At 51.3% G+C, this 17,198-nt stretch overlaps 4 protein-coding genes across 14 annotated transcripts; 3 read left to right on the plus strand and 1 right to left on the minus strand.

The window, feature by feature from the left end:
- The first annotated feature begins 24 nt into the window (after window positions 1-24).
- Window positions 25-4,313, plus strand: MDP1 (magnesium dependent phosphatase 1). Of its 3 annotated transcripts, XM_074365729.1 has the most exons (8): window positions 25-974; window positions 1,088-1,148; window positions 1,220-1,330; window positions 1,669-1,776; window positions 1,869-1,964; window positions 2,129-2,288; window positions 3,672-3,770; window positions 4,175-4,313. In XM_074365729.1, the coding sequence occupies exons 1-7, from the start codon at window positions 938-940 to the stop codon at window positions 3,693-3,695; spliced, it is 597 nt and encodes a 198-aa protein (XP_074221830.1). In that variant the 5' UTR covers window positions 25-937; the 3' UTR covers window positions 3,696-3,770; window positions 4,175-4,313. The 3 variants fall into 3 exon arrangements, with proteins under 3 accessions (XP_074221830.1, XP_074221831.1, XP_074221829.1); XM_074365730.1 differs by lacking the exon at window positions 3,672-3,770 and having other exon boundaries at window positions 33-974; window positions 1,869-1,954; window positions 4,175-4,310; XM_074365728.1 differs by lacking the exon at window positions 3,672-3,770 and having other exon boundaries at window positions 42-974; window positions 4,175-4,310.
- CHMP4A (charged multivesicular body protein 4A) lies at window positions 2,590-6,148 on the plus strand. The gene is made up of 6 exons (XM_010954767.3): window positions 2,590-2,886; window positions 4,175-4,324; window positions 4,411-4,588; window positions 4,991-5,105; window positions 5,275-5,410; window positions 5,832-6,148. The coding sequence occupies exons 1-6, from the start codon at window positions 2,856-2,858 to the stop codon at window positions 5,888-5,890; spliced, it is 669 nt and encodes a 222-aa protein (XP_010953069.1). The 5' UTR covers window positions 2,590-2,855; the 3' UTR covers window positions 5,891-6,148.
- An 898-nt stretch (window positions 6,149-7,046) lies between these two features.
- TSSK4 (testis specific serine kinase 4) lies at window positions 7,047-11,712 on the minus strand. 6 transcript variants are annotated; one of them, XM_045516526.2, is made up of 5 exons: window positions 11,575-11,712; window positions 9,096-9,777; window positions 8,538-8,752; window positions 7,784-8,165; window positions 7,047-7,331 (listed from the first exon to the last, which is right to left on the minus strand). In XM_045516526.2, the coding sequence occupies exons 2-5, from the start codon at window positions 9,318-9,320 to the stop codon at window positions 7,149-7,151; spliced, it is 1,005 nt and encodes a 334-aa protein (XP_045372482.1). In that variant the 5' UTR covers window positions 9,321-9,777; window positions 11,575-11,712; the 3' UTR covers window positions 7,047-7,148. The 6 variants fall into 6 exon arrangements, with proteins under 6 accessions (XP_045372482.1, XP_045372481.1, XP_045372483.1 ...); XM_045516525.2 differs by lacking the exon at window positions 11,575-11,712 and adding an exon at window positions 11,101-11,285; XM_045516527.2 differs by lacking the exon at window positions 11,575-11,712 and adding an exon at window positions 11,062-11,285 and having other exon boundaries at window positions 7,784-8,147.
- On the plus strand, window positions 11,597-17,063 carry TM9SF1 (transmembrane 9 superfamily member 1). 4 transcript variants are annotated; one of them, XM_074365726.1, is made up of 6 exons: window positions 11,597-11,735; window positions 12,402-12,766; window positions 13,550-14,171; window positions 14,467-14,652; window positions 15,562-15,835; window positions 16,403-17,063. In XM_074365726.1, the coding sequence occupies exons 2-6, from the start codon at window positions 12,419-12,421 to the stop codon at window positions 16,794-16,796; spliced, it is 1,824 nt and encodes a 607-aa protein (XP_074221827.1). In that variant the 5' UTR covers window positions 11,597-11,735; window positions 12,402-12,418; the 3' UTR covers window positions 16,797-17,063. The 4 variants fall into 4 exon arrangements, with proteins under 4 accessions (XP_074221827.1, XP_010953065.1, XP_010953067.1 ...); XM_010954763.3 differs by lacking the exon at window positions 11,597-11,735 and adding an exon at window positions 11,936-12,153; XM_010954765.3 differs by lacking the exon at window positions 11,597-11,735 and adding an exon at window positions 11,938-12,114 and having other exon boundaries at window positions 12,387-12,766.
- Window positions 17,064-17,198: the final 135 nt, after the last annotated feature.

Below are 17,198 nucleotides of genomic sequence, written 5' to 3' on the forward strand. Positions count from 1 at the left end.
AGTGTTCCTAGCCCAAAGGGCCCTTGCTGGCTGTTGGGTTTTAGTTTGCAGTCCTGTGTGCTTCCCTCTCTTATGGCTATGTCCCTGGTTGTCAATAAAATATTTCCTGGCTTCCTGGAATCTTTCTTCCATTGTACAAATGTGACTGAAATCAAAATGGACCCAGGCACACACAGTTACACCAGGCTGAAGGAGTAGGACTGTGGAAGGAAATGTGCCCCTAGAGGGGATATCAGACTCTAAGAAAGCCTACTCTCTGACTGACTCCAGAGCTAACTGTTGGCCTTTCTTCTCAGCCCCATATTAAGTGACTTCATGTTGGTAGCTTAAAACTGGCCATGGTAGAAATATAAGTCAACAAACAGTACAGATCAGTCCTTCTCCCCAAATTGGCTGTTACATACCTATCAGCATACTACTGACATGGATGGTAGAAACTAGGGGAGTGAATTCTCTCCCATTGTGACCCTACTGGGCAGTTGAGCCTGGTTCAAGAAAGGCCGCAAGGACTTTGCAGGCACTACATTCTTTTATGGCTGGAATATTGCTGAGGGCTCTGGGTTCTATACTTTGGTGGAGAGGCTGATAAGGAGAAAGGTGGAGTGAGGAGTGACAAGCTATGATGGGTCACTTTAGGTCTCAGTTGGTGAGATAAAATGAGAGGCCGGTGCCAGAAGAAAGGCCTTCCCTTCCTTGGCTTCTCTAGTTCAGTAGTAGCTGGTCAGGCCAGGCAGGGTGGAGAAGTAAGGGAAGATCGCTTGGAGAGATTTGAGGACCGCTGTGGTTCTGTGAGCGGTCCTTCCCCTCTCCACCACCAGAAGGCGCTCTTGCGCGGTCTCCAGAACCATCGCTCCAATCCCACTTGGCGACGCTCTAGTCGCTGCTTCTCTAAGGACGGCGGGGCGGCCTCGGTGCGCGCATCCTGCGGGTGCGGGTTATGGCGCGGCTCCCGAAGCTCGCAGTCTTCGATCTGGGTGAGAGACCGCATTGGGGAATGTCGTAGGACGCTCTCTTTCCAACCCCCAGTTGCTGCTCTCGAGAGCGTGCGCCCTCCCAGACTGAGCCCTCCCCCTCCTTCCTCTCGCAGATTACACGCTCTGGCCGTTCTGGGTGGACACGCATGTGGACCCCCCGTTCCACAAGAGAAGGTGAGGCAGGGCTGGGGAGGCCGGGCCAGGCAGGGCCCCGCGGAAGCTGAGCGCACTCTCGCCCTCTCCAGTGATGGAACTGTACGCGATAGGCGGGGGCAGACGGTCCGGCTGTACCCGGAGGTGCCTGAGGTCCTGGAACGGTTGCAGGGCTTGGGTGTACCCGTCGCGGCCGCCTCACGGTAAGATGAGAGACTGAACGTACTGTCAGTCTAATGCTGAGAGATGTGTGCATGAGGAGGCTTCCCGTGTAACCCCTTGGCTACAAAAATTTAGGAGGTACAAATCTGCAGGTATTTGCATATTTTTCGAATGGTACCCTCCCCTGTGCCTTTTGTTTATCAAACATTGGCTCAGTGCCACCTGGGTCAGACGCGAAGGATATGGAATTGAATAAGGGCCGAGGATGCCTACCCATCCCAGAAAAACAGCAAGTTGATTTCCCCCTGGTTAAACGTACGTTCACTTCCAGCCCTGGCCTTCCGCTCTCCTGATCCCATCTTACTACACCTTTTTGCAGGACAGGTGAGGTTGAAGGGGCCAATCAGCTATTGGAGCTTTTTGACCTTGTCAGATACTTTGTTCATCGGGAAATCTATCCAGGCAGCAAGATCACACACTTCGAGAGGTACGCGGCGATAAGAGTAGAAACAGGGAGAAAGAACAGACAGGCTGGAGGAGCTAAGAAGCCAGCGTGGTCACCCGCCCTGTCTTGCACAGGTTGCAGCGGAAGACTGGAGTTCCTCTCTCCCAGATGATCTTCTTTGATGATGAGAGGCGGAATATTGTAGACGTCAGCAAACTGGGTACTGAGTGGTGAGGACAGCCATTTGGGGAGTGAGGAGAAAGGGCTCCTAAGAGGGAAGGGGTTAGGTAGATATGTACAGGATGGAGAGTTTGCATGCCGGTGACACCCCAAAAAGGTGAGAGCGATCATAGGGATCCCTGAAGGCCTAATGAAATGTGGCTTTTCTTTCTAGGTGTTACCTGCATTCATGTCCAGAACGGAATGAACCTTCAGATCCTAACCCAAGGATTAGAGACATTTGCAAAGGCCCAAGCTGGACTCTGAAGTCCAATCCTGTGAATGAACCTCATTTGAGGCACAGAACCGCAAGAACACCAGGAGGGCATTTTCAGGTGCATTTGTAAATTATTAAAGTGAATTTCTGTGTGACAGAAGAGATCTAGCCAGTGTGGGTTGTTTCTGCTTTTTCTAGACTGTGACCTGGGGTGGGCGACTGGGAGGTACCAGGACTGGAGTGTGACGCGTTAGACCGCATCAGGTCCTGCCTTATGAACTTGTGGCAAACCCAAGAACATGATCGCTTTGTACCCACCCATCCCCACCCCTCTCCGGAGCTCTGTCAAGGGCGTGAAGAACTCTTCCACTGGCCCCAAGCAGTGGGCTGCATTACCTGGCACATTAACCTCCAGGAAACAAAGACTTTGTTTTGGGGTGGGGGTTGGGCGGCCCTTTATGTCGTGGGAAACCCAGCTGCCGCTTTAAGAGGAGCACGTGGCTTTGAGGCTGGTGTCTCACACGTGATAGCAGTGGCCTCGCTAGCGCTGGTTGATGATGTCGCCGCGGTGCCCAAGGAGGGATTGGCCGAGGCGGGTCTCGAAATCGTGAGCCCCGCCCTCCCGGGAGCGAGGCGGAAGCGCGCGGGCGGCCGTGGGGCGGAGGCGGGAGAGGCGAGGGTCGCGATGAGTGGTCTCGGCCGACTCTTCGGGAGGGGTGAGCCCGGGCGAGACTGGTCACCGGGAGGTGCTGGCCGCAAGGGGCGGGGAGAGACCTGGGAGATGCTGTCCCGCAAACCCCGAAGGCCCAGTGAGGCCTTGTCCCGGGCCAGGAGGCGCCGCCTTGTCAGGCTCCGTCTGCCTTCTTTCCCCCACCCTCGAGGGAAGAGTTCGAGGCCCCGGAGGGGAGGAGAGTGGAGGGCGTGGCGACTGTGCTGGCTCCCACTGTTTAGACTTGGGGGGCGAGTTTCTGGCATCCAGCCCTGTCCAGAATACTGGTGCTTACTTTATCCTGGACCACAGGCAATCCCAGCTGGCAATCTTCTGGCAATCTGCCTACGTGGTGGGGGAAGACAAGCAAAGTTGGCATTTGCAGTGTAGTGTAGCAACTCCATGATGGAGAGTCTCCTAAAAACCAGGGGCGCACTGAACATACAGGTGTGGCAGGTGATGATCCAAAAAGCTAGAAGTATGCCAGGTTGGGTATTGAGGTGCTCCGTGCAGAGGTATCTGTGCAAAACAGAGGCAGGAAAAAGTGTGGTGTATTTAGGGAAATGAGAAGTTCTGGCTGCCTTGCGAGTGAGTGTGTGTGTGTGCCTGTGTACAGGTGTGTGTGTGCATGTGCGTGTGCATGTACCAAAAGAAGAGGGAACTAGAAGTGTGGATGGAGAGGTAAACAGGGCCAGGTCTGAAGGACCTTGATCAGATTTTTTGTTTTAAATAAGTCTGTTAGAAGTACAGAAGATGAATGGAAAAATTGAGATCATATTTTTTTTTCTCTAGCCCCCTGTACTTTGTTCAGTTTGAGCCTGTGGAATCAAGACCTTGAATATCTCTTAGGATAGCAAGTGGAACGGTGATTATAAAAGTGACTGAACTCTGGTGAGGGACATGATCGTGAAGAGGTTATGTATGTGTGGGTGCAGGCAGTATATGTGAAGTCTTTGTATCTTCTACTCAGTTTGCTGTGAACCAAAAAAAAAAAAAGAATAAAAAAAAAAGATGGGGAATGACTTGAAAGGTAGGCTGAAATAGCAAAAGAATACTGGCTTTGGAAGTCATACTGCCACTCTTCATTTCCTGTGCAATCTCTTACTGGTTGTGGTTTTAGACAAAAATGTTAACATCTTTGTGCCTGTTTTCACATTTGTAAAGTGGACTTTCATTGTCGAAAGTCATTTGCGGGTTAATAATAACAGTCAAGTGCATAGCATGTACTATGCGCTCAGTGATTGCTGGCTAATATTTTTCCTTCATACAATGTGGGCTTCTCCACTGGACTCCAGGGAAAAAGGAGAAGGGGCCAACCCCTGAAGAAGCAATACAGAAACTGAAGGAGACGGAGAAGATACTGATCAAGAAACAGGAGTTTCTGGAGCAGAAGATTCAGCAGGAGCTACAAACCGCCAAGAAGCATGGGACCAAGAATAAGAGAGGTAATGGGGAAGAGGCACCAATTGGGAGGGCCCAGGTGGGAAGCAGGGGCTTCCAGCTCTGATGTTCCGGGTGTGGACTGGGTCAGCTGCCCTACAGGCTTTGCGGAGAAAGAAAAGGTTGGAACAGCAGCTGGCACAAACCGACGGGACATTATCCACCCTGGAGTTTCAGCGTGAGGCCATTGAGAATGCTACCACCAATGCAGAAGTGCTTCGTACCATGGAGCTTGCTGCCCGAGGCATGAAGAAGGCCTACCAGGACATGTGGGTACGGGGGGATGGGAGGAGGGGGCCCGGGCACTGGGGAGAGTAGCTTGTGGTACTAAAACCTCTTCTAATGTGAATTTACAGTAGAGATGCCTGTGATGCCTAGACCTCTGTCAGCCTCCTTGCTTGTTGCAAGACGATCTCTTTGCTGGCTGGGGCATTCTAGGGAGGAAAGATGATTTTCCTCATTTTGAAAGATCCTTCAGTGAAGAGAGAGCAGCCTGTCCTCTTGTCATCTTTTAGCCCAGACTTGCCTCTTTATATCTTTCCAGAGATCTCTTACCTGGTAGCCATGGATTTATCAGTCTGAAGCCACAGGCAGGAGAGGCTTCATTCATGTGAGATGAAAAGGTCGGGGGCGTTGTTACCTGATTTCTGGGCTATGTATCCTGTTCTCAGGGACATTGACAAGGTGGATGAACTGATGGCTGACATCACAGAACAACAGGAGGTGGCCCAGCAGATCTCAGATGCCATTTCTCGGCCCGTGGGCTTTGGAGATGATGTGGATGAGGTGACTGGGAGTGAGGGGATCAGGGAGTACTGGAGAAGGCATGGGACCAGCCAGAAGGAATGCCCGAGAGAATTGTGGGGCAAGTTGGGGGGTACTCCAAAAGTAGTACATTTTTGGAAGTAGAATTTTCCTTTCTCCTTCTTGAATGGTCTTGTCATCCCATATCCAGGATGAACTGTTGGAGGAGCTAGAGGAACTGGAGCAGGAGGAATTGGCCCGAGAGTTGTTACATGTGGGCGACAAGGAGGAAGAACCCCCAGTCACGCTGCCCAGTGTACCCTCCACACACCTGCCTGCAGTGCCAGGTACCTGAGGCTGTTCTGTCATCTCAAGGACTTGAGAGGTTGGGACAGATATGGGGAAAAGTTATTTCTCATCCTTCCTGCCTCAGAGGATCCAGGCAGAAAGGGTGGCTGCTAGAGTTGCACAGGGTTGTTGACTGCATAAGGGCACCTGACTGAAGGGTAATGGAGACTGAAATCAGGTCTGCGCTCCACTCAGCAAGCTGTATTCCCTGGTTTAGGGCTGCAAATGGTGGGAGAAAGAGGCCCCTTCCGATTTGCGCAAAGGTGCTGTGGGGATCAGCAGCAGCCCAGCAAGGCCACACCCTTAGGTTCTTTGCCAGGAGAGAGAATTCCGCCAGCTCTGAGCCTTAGAGCAGGGAGTGGTTGGAAGTTGCTGAGCCTTAACACTTCTTTCTTTCTCTGGGTGTCCTTGTCCCCAAAGCTCCCAAAGCGGATGAAGATGAAGAAGCACTAAAGCAGTTGGCCGAGTGGGTATCCTGATGAGTCTGGGCTTGTCTACCCGATGCTGCCTTTGTTGTTCGCTTTTCCTTAAGTGCCAAGTGCTCAGCTAGAGGAACGTGAACGTGGCCTGGTTGGGAGGTCCTGCTGGGGGTGGTGGCGTGACCCTGCCTGAGAAAAGGATCCTTGGCTCAACTCTGAAGAGGGATCTTGGTGTGGGAGGAGCCCTGGCTCCCTTGGCTAGCAGTTACAATGCCTCGTTCCCAATAAAACTGGGCAGATGGAACCCCAGTGCTTATACTGCCTTGTGTGCACCTGAAACTTGTCCCCTGGTCCTTGGAGCTTCATTTCAAGAAATGAATAATAATGGGAGTGATGAAGGGGAGATGGAGCAGAGGACAAATGGGAGTTTCCAACATGTTAACCCCCTTGTTCCAGGCAGATACTGCTCCAACTTCCAAGGCGGTTTCTCCTAGAGTTGTCTAGTGCCGAGGGTCAGGAAACTGCCATCTGCTACTCATTCTAGAACCGTGTGGAGCTGTCCCTGAGTCTTCCCTCATCAATTCCCCCGAACTGGGCCTCTGCCAAGAGAGCCCCGTGATTTACCGCCCATTTTCATTTTACAAAGCCCCTTTTCAAGGACAGGGAAGGAGAATACAGGGATAAGGGGGCAAGTAGCTTTCCTTTTTCCAAAACACACAGTTAATAGGCTTGGTTTGAACTGTCACTTCTGTGTGTAGGAGCTGTAACGAGAGGGGCCATGATTCACTGGGATGGTTTCAGTAGTGGTTAAGGTGGTATTTGGAGGAGGAAGGAGCTGAGATATTGCATACATCCGGATACTCATTTCATAAAAAACAAAGTGTCATCTCTTTGAACCACAGACAGGCAGAGCTGTGACCAAACAAAGCAACCAGGGCCTCTGCCCCACTGCTTGAACATTTAGAGTGCACAGAGATATAAAATAATGAGCATGTACTCAGCCAGGATAACGAAGCTTCCCCAAAGCAGGTGTTCATCTGAGCACACCTCCCCGCCTCCCGAACAGGCCACATGCCAGCTACACTGAATTACACTGTTGACTTAACGGCTATCAAGATGACTGGTTATAGGCTCTGGGCAGAAATCCACCTCCTACCCTCAACAGTGTTCCCTGCTAAGCTTCCTCTGAGGAAAGAATGTCTTTGACTCCACCTGATGAAACTAAAACAGAATTAGATTTATTTTTGGTATAAAAGATTTTTAGCCCCAGACCCTCCTGCTGTGCTCTCCTCTCAGCCCCCTCCTCCCTCAGCCTCTTTCAGGTATTGACTGCCAAGGACTGGTGATGATTAGTGTTGCCGGGGGGCTGACACATGGCCTCGAGCAGCCTGATCTCGTGGGTGGGTTGCTCAGGCTGGAACTTGAGAACCCAGGGATCCTTGATGATGTCCAGGATGGTGGCACGCTTGCTGGCTTGGCGTAGGGTCTGGAGGACCAGGTTCTAGGGCAGGGGAGAGAGAGGTCTTGGCTGAGCTGGCCCCCCATTGTGCCACACAGGCAGTGAGCAGCTGGACCTAAGAAAGAAGCAGGATAGCCCATCACACCACTCTGGTGAAAGGGAGGGTGGCCCTGATTTGACCCTTAAAAGCCTCCCGTCTGCTCAGAAAGCTAACACCTTGAGGGGTAAGGGGAGGAGGAGTTCCCTGCGGGGAATCCTTGCAGGATTTCCCTTCTGGCCTAAACAGATAGAGGCTGAAACCTGCTTATCACTCACATCCAAGGTGGGAGCCCAGGGGTTGGCCCTAAAGCCCTCCCCACTATTCTAAGGGAGGGTGAGGGTGCGAGATGGCTCTGGTAGGGGGAGAGCCTCCCCCTGGGCTGGGAGGTCTCGGTTGGGCATTTCCTCCCCGTGGGTCACCCATGAGGCCTCAGCCCCCCTGGGGGAGCCCACACCTTGCATTCCTGGGAGATGGGGTAGTTGGGTGGAAAAGTGACCTCCTTCTGAGTCTCTTTCAGCAGCTTCTTCAGATTGGTGTCATCAAAGGGCAGATGGGCGACCACTAGAGTGTAGAGGATGACGCCCATGCTCCAGGTGTCAGACAGGAAAGGGTTGTAGGGCAGGCCTAGCAAGATCTCCGGGCATGCATAAGCAAAGCTGCCACAGTAGGTCTGGCTGAGGTGGCTAAAGCAGTTCAGTTGGCGGTAGGAAGGGCTACTCCGCACAGGCTGGTTAGAAGGCACCATCTTGGCGAAGCCAAAGTCCGATATCTTCACGTTCTCCCGCTTGTCCAGCAGCAGGTTCTCCAACTTTAAGTCCCTACCAGCAGCAGAAAGGCTGGGGGTCAGGAGAGGGCTTAGTATTAGACCAGGAGCTGAAGGGCCAGAGATGAAAGGCAAAGAGGGAGAGACAGGCCATTATGAGGACAGGAGCAGAGGGAGGAAAGCCTTGGAGTTGTGAGCAGAACCCAAAGAGGAGAGAGGATGGTACCTGAGGACCACTAGGTGCTCACCATCGCTTTTTGCAAAGGGCTCTGCACACAGTAGGCACTTAGTAAGTGTTCTTGACCAGATGATTAAAATAAAGTGGATGAATAGGCCTAGATACTGAGGAGAGAGGTCAGGGAGGAAAAAAGAGCAGAAAATGGGAGATATGCATAAAACCCCTTTGAGAGCCCAGAGGCCTGTGTCCAGGTGGCAGCGCCCTCACCGGTGCACGATGCCCTTGCTGTGCAGGTAGGCGATGGCCAGGGTCATCTGGGAGAACCACTTGCCAGCAAGGGGCTCAGAGCAGGCCCCATAGCGTTGGATCCACTCAAGGACATCACCACCCTGAGCCAACTCCAGAATGATGTACACTCGGGATGTGGTCTCGATGGCCTGATAGAAGTTGATGAGGTTCTTGTGCCGCAGGACCTTCATCACCTGGCCCCGGGAGAGGGACCCATCAAAGCCAGGAAGGGAGAACCCTGACTGCACTCCCAGCCCTCTCCTACTCACTCACTGCTACCTTCTTAGAACTTTGCAACAGGATCAAACCCCAGAGGGCTGGTAGCCTAGGGACAAATCTTATGCTTTGCTCTTTTCCTTTCTGAGGGCCTGGAGGTGAGGTGGAAGGAGGCTGAATTTACATCAAGTAATTTTCCTTATTGCCCAGTGAGTCATTCAGTTATGGTTTGGGGGTTTCCGGCTCCACCCTCTTTTAACCCCTTTCTGAAAAGCCTTAAGCAGCTTGGTACCAGTTCCCTCCTCTAGCCCCCTTTCCCACCTGTATCTCACGGGGCAGGAACTTGTTAAGGTAGTCATCAGAGGCCTTCTTCTTTGAGATCATCTTGACAGCCACCATGACCTTCTGCTTTGTGTAGTAAGCCTCATACACCGTCCCATAGGAGCCATTGCCAATGACCTTGCCTACTTCGTAACCATACTCCTCCATGACAGAGCGGTAGGTCGAGGTGGTTGGTGCTGCTTCCAAGGTGTCTCCCTTCCCCATGGTGTTGGGCTTGCTGAGAGCAGGGAGCTCTGCTACTTAAAAGCCTCTTGTCTGCTCCGAAAGCCAACGCCTTGAGCTGCTGAAGGCTAGGGTACCAAAGTGAAGTTAGTCTTCAGAAGCTCGCCTGTGTAGTCACACAAGTCTGGGATGCTGGGCTCAGCTCTCCACTAGGAACTTGGAGGGGGAAGAAGGGAGAAGCAGTTCTTTCTGTCTTTACTGGCTGTTGTTACTTCTTTCTCCTCTTGGTTACGGAACTCCCCAAGGTCCTATGTTCTGACACATCATAATTCACCTTCTATGCACCACTGGCCACAAGGCTTGAGAAGGAAGTGCAATTTGGAACATTCATTGCTGGAGGCACCTCTGTAATCCGGTGAGACTCCCTCCATGGATCTGGTCCATTTCAACCAGTCACATTTATTGAGCACCTACTCTGTGCCAGGCAGTGTGCTGAGTCCTGGAAGAAGGTAACCAATAAGGCCAGTAGATCACCTGTGCTGCTAGCGTTTAAAATCTAGCACGAGACATCTGAGTGTGAGCATATTACTGAGAACTGCAAGGTATTGTATGTACTCATGGTTAAATTTTGGTTTGCATCAAAATTAGAGCTTGTTAAAAAATACTGATGCCCAGTGACCTCCTTCCCCAAGATCCTAATTTGGTGGGACCCAGGTATCTGTATTTTTAACAAGTTTCTGACTGAATCTGATGCACACCAAGATTTAAGAACCACTGTTGCCAGTTTGTGAACATAACAAAAAGGAGGAGACTCACAGAGAGAGAGAACAAACCAGTGGTTACCGGTGGGGATGAGAGGAGAGGGGCAGTATAGGGTTGGGAGAGGGGCAGTATAGGGTTGGGAGAGTGGGAGGTACAAACTATTCGTGTAAGACAGGCAAAGGATGTATTGTACAACATGAGGAATATAGTGAGTATTTTGTAATAGCTGTAAATGGAAAGCGACCTTTTAAAATTTGTACTAAAAGTTAAAAAAAAAAATCACTGTTGCAGGAAATAGGGCACCTTTAAGATTAAAAAGAAAAGAAAAAAAAATCCTTGCAGCTGCAGTGTGTAACATGGATCCAAGGGAAGAGGTGACCCAGAGACTAGCAACATGGCTGCCACGGTAATTTAGGTGAGGGGATGGGGCCTGAACCAAGGCAGCATGGAGGGCAATTTGGAGGATAATCGAGACAAAAGCAGAGAAGTCTTGGTGGCACTGAACTTATGGGAGGAGGGGGTTGTTAATTGTGAAAGAGGCCCAGATTTCTGGCTTTAATGACCAGGTGGTTGTAACTTAAAAGTCTCCTCCAAAGCCATTTTCTAAGTTACTTTTCTAATTACAAAATTAATTGATTGTCTAAAAACTCAACCCTGTACTTCCTGGAATCTCACCCCCTCCTCCAGGGAGGAGGGTTGGGTCAGAGAGGGCTGAAGTGAATAAATGAAGGACATTTCAGGCCAGAAGCCACTTGTGATTTTCCACTTTCTTTACCAGGGAAGAGGGAACCTTAAGTCAGGTTCCTTACATGTTGCTTCCAGGTGGCCAAAGGAAGTCAATGCGCCAAGGGCTGATCTCCAGGGGAACTCCCCTAATAGCAGATCCCCTTAAAATAGCTGGGACAGATCAGGGTGAAATTTTCCACAATAATCTGCAATACAAATTAAGAGATGCCCAAACACATACAGATAAATAAGAATAAAAACATAGAGACCAAAGCGTGTCAGGATTTTTTTTTACCTGCATTTAACAATAACAGTGTCAGTCTGATCAACTCACTGGGTAAAAGAGCGAACACCCCATCTCCTTGCGTTCCTCTACACCGGACCTGGCCCAGGCTTGCCTCTACCGCCGGATACAGACGGTCGTTATACGGTCAGGGAGGGCTCCAGTAGAGCCTTGGGAAAATAATTTCATTTACATATTTGGTTTTTGGCGGGAGGCCATTCATGATGGTTGGCAGAGCAACAGGGAGGTGAGAGCCAGACTCTGGCCTAGCACAGCTACGCCCAAAGCCTCACCCCCGCCCGGGTTGGGGGCCTTGAACCGCCTCTCCGGGCTCGGCCTCGGCAGTCGGTGGCGAGTCCCATTGGTTCAGCCGGCAAACGTTTGCGGCGTCCTCTAGGTGTGGGCGCAGCCGCCCCCGGGCTCCGTGTCCTGGGCAGTCACTGGGCGCGGGCAGCGGGCGCTGCTCTCAAACGTCCAACTGCAACCTCCCCGGGGACGGGCGGCTGGACCGGCGCCGACTCTTACCCAAAAAAGGGAGTTTGTGTCCTCGCAGCCAGGCCTCTAACGCAGCCCCTCTCGGGGCAACCCGAGCGTCGGAGCGGCCAAGACCGCGGGGGAGTGGCCCTCTCTAGGCTGCAGAAGAGCTTTCCGCCGACCTGAGGGCCCGGCGGGTGAAGGCGGAAGTGGTAAGACTGACGTGTCCTGAGCTGCCCTAGCGATCGCCGGGAGGGCCCCCCGCGGGGCGACGGGCGAGCCTCGCCTCGCGGCGTCTTCAGAGTTGGGCCAGGCCTCCAGTGGTAGAAAGCTCTTCAGGGAGCACTGAAGTGAGCCGGGCGCGGTGTCTTGCGGTGTGACCGCAGCCTCTGCGATCAGGCACCACCGTGGCCAGCCCTCGGGAGGTCGGTCGTCAGGTCCTCTCCAGGTCCCAAGCTAGCGCGCCGCTCTGAGGGAGACCCCGGCAGGAGTGCAAGGGCGGCTACGGGGCCGCAGAGGCCGCTGGCGCCTCCTCGGCCAGCCCTTCCCGGGCGGAGAGCACCTCGGGGTTGCCGCGGGAAGGTGCCGGAGGTGCGAGGCCGCGTGGAGTTGCCATGGAAACGAGCTGGGGTGCACGGGGAGGCCCCGGGCTGGCGGGCTGCCAGAGGGGGGAACCCTAGGTTGAGAGGACTAGAGCAGAGGGGGAGCCCATTGTTCGGGCTAGAGAGATGGTGTGGTGTGGCAGTGGGGAGGTGGCCTCAGGGAGGATCGGAAAGGCCAAGGGGAGGCATTGGAGCCATCAGGCTTCAGTTCGAAGGACCTGACCTGGGGTGTCATTTGATCCCTGGTTCCCATAACCTCAGAACTCCCCCAAACAGGTTCCGCTGCGTTAAGGATGACAGTTCTAGGGCACCCTCGAAGTTGGAGCTGCTGGTGGTTACTACTCCTGCTGCTGCTTCTGCTGGGCACAGGACGTGAGCCAGGGGTGGAAGGTGTGACACACTACAAGGCCGGCGACCCTGTCATTCTATATGTCAACAAAGTGGGACCTTACCACAACCCTCAGGAGACTTACCACTACTATCAGCTTCCAGTTTGCAGCCCTGAGAAGATACGCCACAAAAGCCTTAGCCTGGGTGAAGTTCTGGATGGGGATCGGATGGCTGAGTCTTTGTACGAGATCCGCTTTCGGGAGAATGTGGAGAAGAGAATTCTGTGCCACATGCAGCTCAGTCCTGCACAGGTCAGCCTCTCCATGTTGACTAGAATTAGCCCTCCCTCCCAGGGAGTAGTAACAGTGCCTTACGTTTATAGTTTTCAAAGCAACTTTATGGAAGTGATTTGATTTGATTCTAACTACAACCCCACGTGGCAGGTAGGGCAGATAGTATTGTTTGCATTCAGTTGTTAAACGTACTTGCTCAGAAGTAACTTTTCCAAGACATGAATAGTAAATTGCACAGCTGATAGTAGAGCCCAGGGCTCCTGACTCCAAGCTTGTCCGTTGGTAGTGAGGTGCCAACTGCCACTCCTACATAGTCATTTTTTTCCATTCCTACCTCTTGGCTCATGTTTAACTGTCTCCTTTACAGTCTACCTAATTTTCCCAGTGATGCTTTTTTCTTCAGTGATTCCCATCTTAGGGCACTTTTCCTTAGTCTACTTCAGAACTTCTTACACCTTGCCTCTCTTTTTCTAGGTCTTAACCCTGTCAAGTCATACTTGCTTATTTCGGAGAATCCCAGCATACTAGGGTCTAACCCACTGGTTCTCAACAGGGGGCAGTTTTGTCTCCCAAGAGACTTTTGGCAATGTCTGGGGATATTTTTGTTCTATTAGAGGGTGCTACTGACATCTAGTGAGAAGCCAGGGGTGGAGCATCTGACAATGCACAGGACAGTCCCCCACAAGTTATCCAGCCCAAAATGTCAGTAGTGCTGAGGTTGAAACCCTTCTCTAATCCAGTGGCTGGGGAGGCCTGGCGAGGCCTTTCGAGGCCTGTCTGACTCCTGACTTGTTTTTGTAGGTGGAACAGCTGCGCCAGGCCATTGAAGAACTCTACTACTTTGAATTTGTGGTGGATGACTTGCCAATCCGGGGCTTTGTGGGCTACATGGAGGAGAGTGGCTTCCTGCCTCACAGCCACAAGATAGGACTCTGGACCCATTTGGACTTCCACTTAGAATTCCATGGAGATCGAATTATATTTGCCAATGTCTCAGTGCGGGATGTCAAGCCCCACAGTTTAGATGGGTTACGACCTGATGAATTCCTAGGCCTCACCCACACCTACAGCGTGCGCTGGTCTGAGACTTCAGTCGAGCGTCGGAGTGACAGGCGCCGTGGTGACGACGGTGGTTTCTTTCCCCGAACACTGGAAATCCACTGGTTGTCCATCATCAATTCCATGGTGCTTGTGTTTTTACTGGTGGGCTTTGTGGCTGTCATTCTCATGCGTGTGCTTCGGAATGACCTGGCTCGGTACAACTTGGATGAGGAGACAACCTCTGGAGGGTCTGGTGATGACTTTGACCAAGGTGACAATGGCTGGAAAATTATCCATACAGATGTCTTCCGCTTCCCTCCATACCGTGGTCTGCTCTGTGCTGTGCTTGGTGTGGGTGCCCAGTTCCTGGCCCTTGGCACTGGTGAGGTGATAAAAATTAATCTGGGATTTCTCTCAAGGGGTACAACTAAGTAGGTGGTTTGTTCAGAAAAGATATGCTGATCTTGTCTTCTGTCCAAGGTGAGGGGCAGACCTAAGGGGTGGGATGGCTCTAGCAAGGATGAGTATATTCTATTGTGGGCTTTCTGGACAACAGAATTGGGGGATATTGTTTTGCTGGAGGCCCTGGGTCTGGGAGAAAAGCGGCTGATTCTTCTGAAATTGCCAGAAGAGGGACAGGGGAGACCTAACATGGGCTTTCCACTACCACCCTGCAGGCATTATTGTCATGGCGCTGCTGGGCATGTTCAATGTGCACCGTCACGGGGCCATTAACTCAGCAGCCATCTTGTTGTATGCCCTGACTTGCTGCATCTCTGGCTACGTGTCCAGCCACTTCTACCGGCAGATCGGAGGCGAGCGTTGGGTGTGGAACATCATTCTCACCACCAGTCTCTTCTCTGGTGAGGACTGCCCTTGCCCTGGTGGGCCGATTCAGGGACTTAGAACACGTTGTGGAACCCGAGATAGAGTCAGATTAAGGCAATGAAAATAGACAAAAGAAACAATAAGAAAACCATTGAAAAGACAGAAACGCATTTTTTGCATAAACATTATTAAGCCCTTACTATGTGCTAGGCAATGTGATAAACACTTGACAGGCTATCATCTCGTTTAATCTTCACACTGACTGTAGGAAGCAGGTAATATTATCCCCATTTTACAGATGAGGAAGTTGAACTTCAGACTGGTTAGGTAACTTGCGTGAGATTATACTCCTAAAAAGCAGCAAATGAGGTTTCAGACCTAGGCAGTCAAACTCTAGAGCCTCTATTCTCAACCATTACACTGAAGTAACACTCTTGAATTTATTTTTTGACACTCCTTTTTCTTTTCGCCCCCTAGCTTTTTTTATTTTGGAAGTGGGCTACCCGACTCTAGCCTTTCAAGCCAGCTTGTCCTTTCAAAGGCAGTAGTAGTTTGTAATCTGAACCTTTTGTGTTTCCAACCCCATATGTCTTCTATTCCATCACATTTATGTTTGAACCAGGGCTTTCTGAAAACGGCCTTAATTCAAAGGAATGTCTCACACTAGGAATCTCCAATGCTATAGCAGGACAGGCCCTTGGAGGCAGGTGGATTTGTGTCACTCTTAGGTCATTATGTAACGACTTGCCTTGATCCTTAATAATGATAATGGATAGGTGAGGAGATTTCGGTAAGCCAAGGAACAAGGAATGAGACACGAAAGGGTGGAGTTGGCCTGGGAGCAGGATGTTTCATTCCTCACCCCTTTAGGTCCAGTCTGATTAAGTGCGTCCAGGCATGTAGCTCCCAGTGCTGACCCTCCCTCTGGGGGCCCATCCCTGCAGTGCCTTTCTTCCTCACGTGGAGTGTGGTGAACTCCGTGCATTGGGCCAATGGTTCAACACAGGCTCTGCCAGCCACCACCATCCTGCTGCTTCTGACGGTTTGGCTGCTGGTCGGCTTTCCCCTCACTGTCATTGGAGGCATCTTCGGGAAGAACAACGCTAGCCCCTTTGACGCACCTTGTCGCACCAAGAACATCGCCCGGGAAATTCCGCCCCAGCCCTGGTACAAGTCTACTCTGGTCCACATGACTGTTGGAGGCTTCCTGCCTTTCAGGTATCCTCTCTTTATTCCATGGCATCACTTTCAGGTTCCTGACCTTAACTTTTCCCTTCTGTGCTCACCCTGTACCCTAACACAACGTCAGAAATAATCCCTGGTTCAGCTATACCATTAAGAGATCACTAAGTGGTTCCTCCTTTCTCCAAGCAGGACTGAGCTTGAATCAGTTCAAGTATCAGGTGTCTCACTTGTAAAGCTCTCCAGAGACACTGCTGCTTTCACCGTCTTCCTGGTTTCTGAATTTAGCAACACCATGTGCGGCCTGAAGCTCATTTGATTGCTCAGTCTGTTGAGTACCTCTTAGTGCCAGGCAAATACAGTGGAAAATAAAACAGACAAGATCCCTGCTCTCAACTTTCTGAAGATGTTCTTGAAGTGAGAGCAGCTAATCATAGGTAAAAGAATTCCCATCAAGCCAGGAACTCCAGGGCAGGGAGTAGAATGGGCCCACTTTCCACAGTGATGCAGTAACATGGAGGGGTGGTGGCTGGATTTTGGCCTGACCACTGTGCTGGCAACGCACAGCCCTTTAATGCTATGTATCGTGTCTTCTCTTCACAGTGCCATCTCTGTGGAGCTCTACTACATCTTTGCCACAGTATGGGGTCGGGAGCAGTACACTTTGTATGGCATCCTCTTCTTCGTCTTCGCCATCCTGCTGAGTGTGGGGGCTTGCATCTCCATTGCACTCACCTACTTCCAGTTGTCTGGCGAGGATTACCGCTGGTGGTGGCGATCTGTGCTGAGTGTTGGCTCCACGGGGCTCTTCATCTTCTTCTATTCAGTTTTCTACTATGCTCGGCGCTCCAACATGTCAGGGGCGGTCCAGACAGTAGAGTTCTTTGGCTACTCCTTACTCACTGGATATGTCTTCTTCCTCATGCTGGGCACCATCTCCTTTTTTTCTTCCCTAAAGTTCATCCGTTATATCTATGTTAACCTCAAGATGGACTGAGTTTTGAATGGCAAAACTATTGTTCTTGTCTCCCTTTCTTTACGCCCCATTGATCTCTTACCACATCTCTTCTGATTGAGTGACGGAGTTGTGTGATGGCTTTGTTGTCTTCCCCTTTGCCCTTTGGGCCTTCCTTCCCCAGAGGGCCTGGAAATTACAAATCTCTATTATATAAGGAGTATATATTTGAACTTTTTAAGTTGCCTTTAGCTTGGGTCCTGATTTTTCTTTTTACAATACCAAAATAAAATTTATTAAGAAAAAGGATCCTGTATTTGGAGGGTTTGGTCTGGATATAGGAACTCGTGTCCTGCCGTTAAGGGCACTGTCCCATAGTAATGTACGGAATGTACGGAACTCGAACTCTCCCCGGAACTTGGGAACTGTCGGCTCTGGGAACCT

Source organism: Camelus bactrianus, chromosome 6 (genome assembly GCF_048773025.1).
Source record: "Camelus bactrianus isolate YW-2024 breed Bactrian camel chromosome 6, ASM4877302v1, whole genome shotgun sequence".
NCBI classification, from domain to species: domain Eukaryota; kingdom Metazoa; phylum Chordata; class Mammalia; order Artiodactyla; family Camelidae; genus Camelus; species Camelus bactrianus.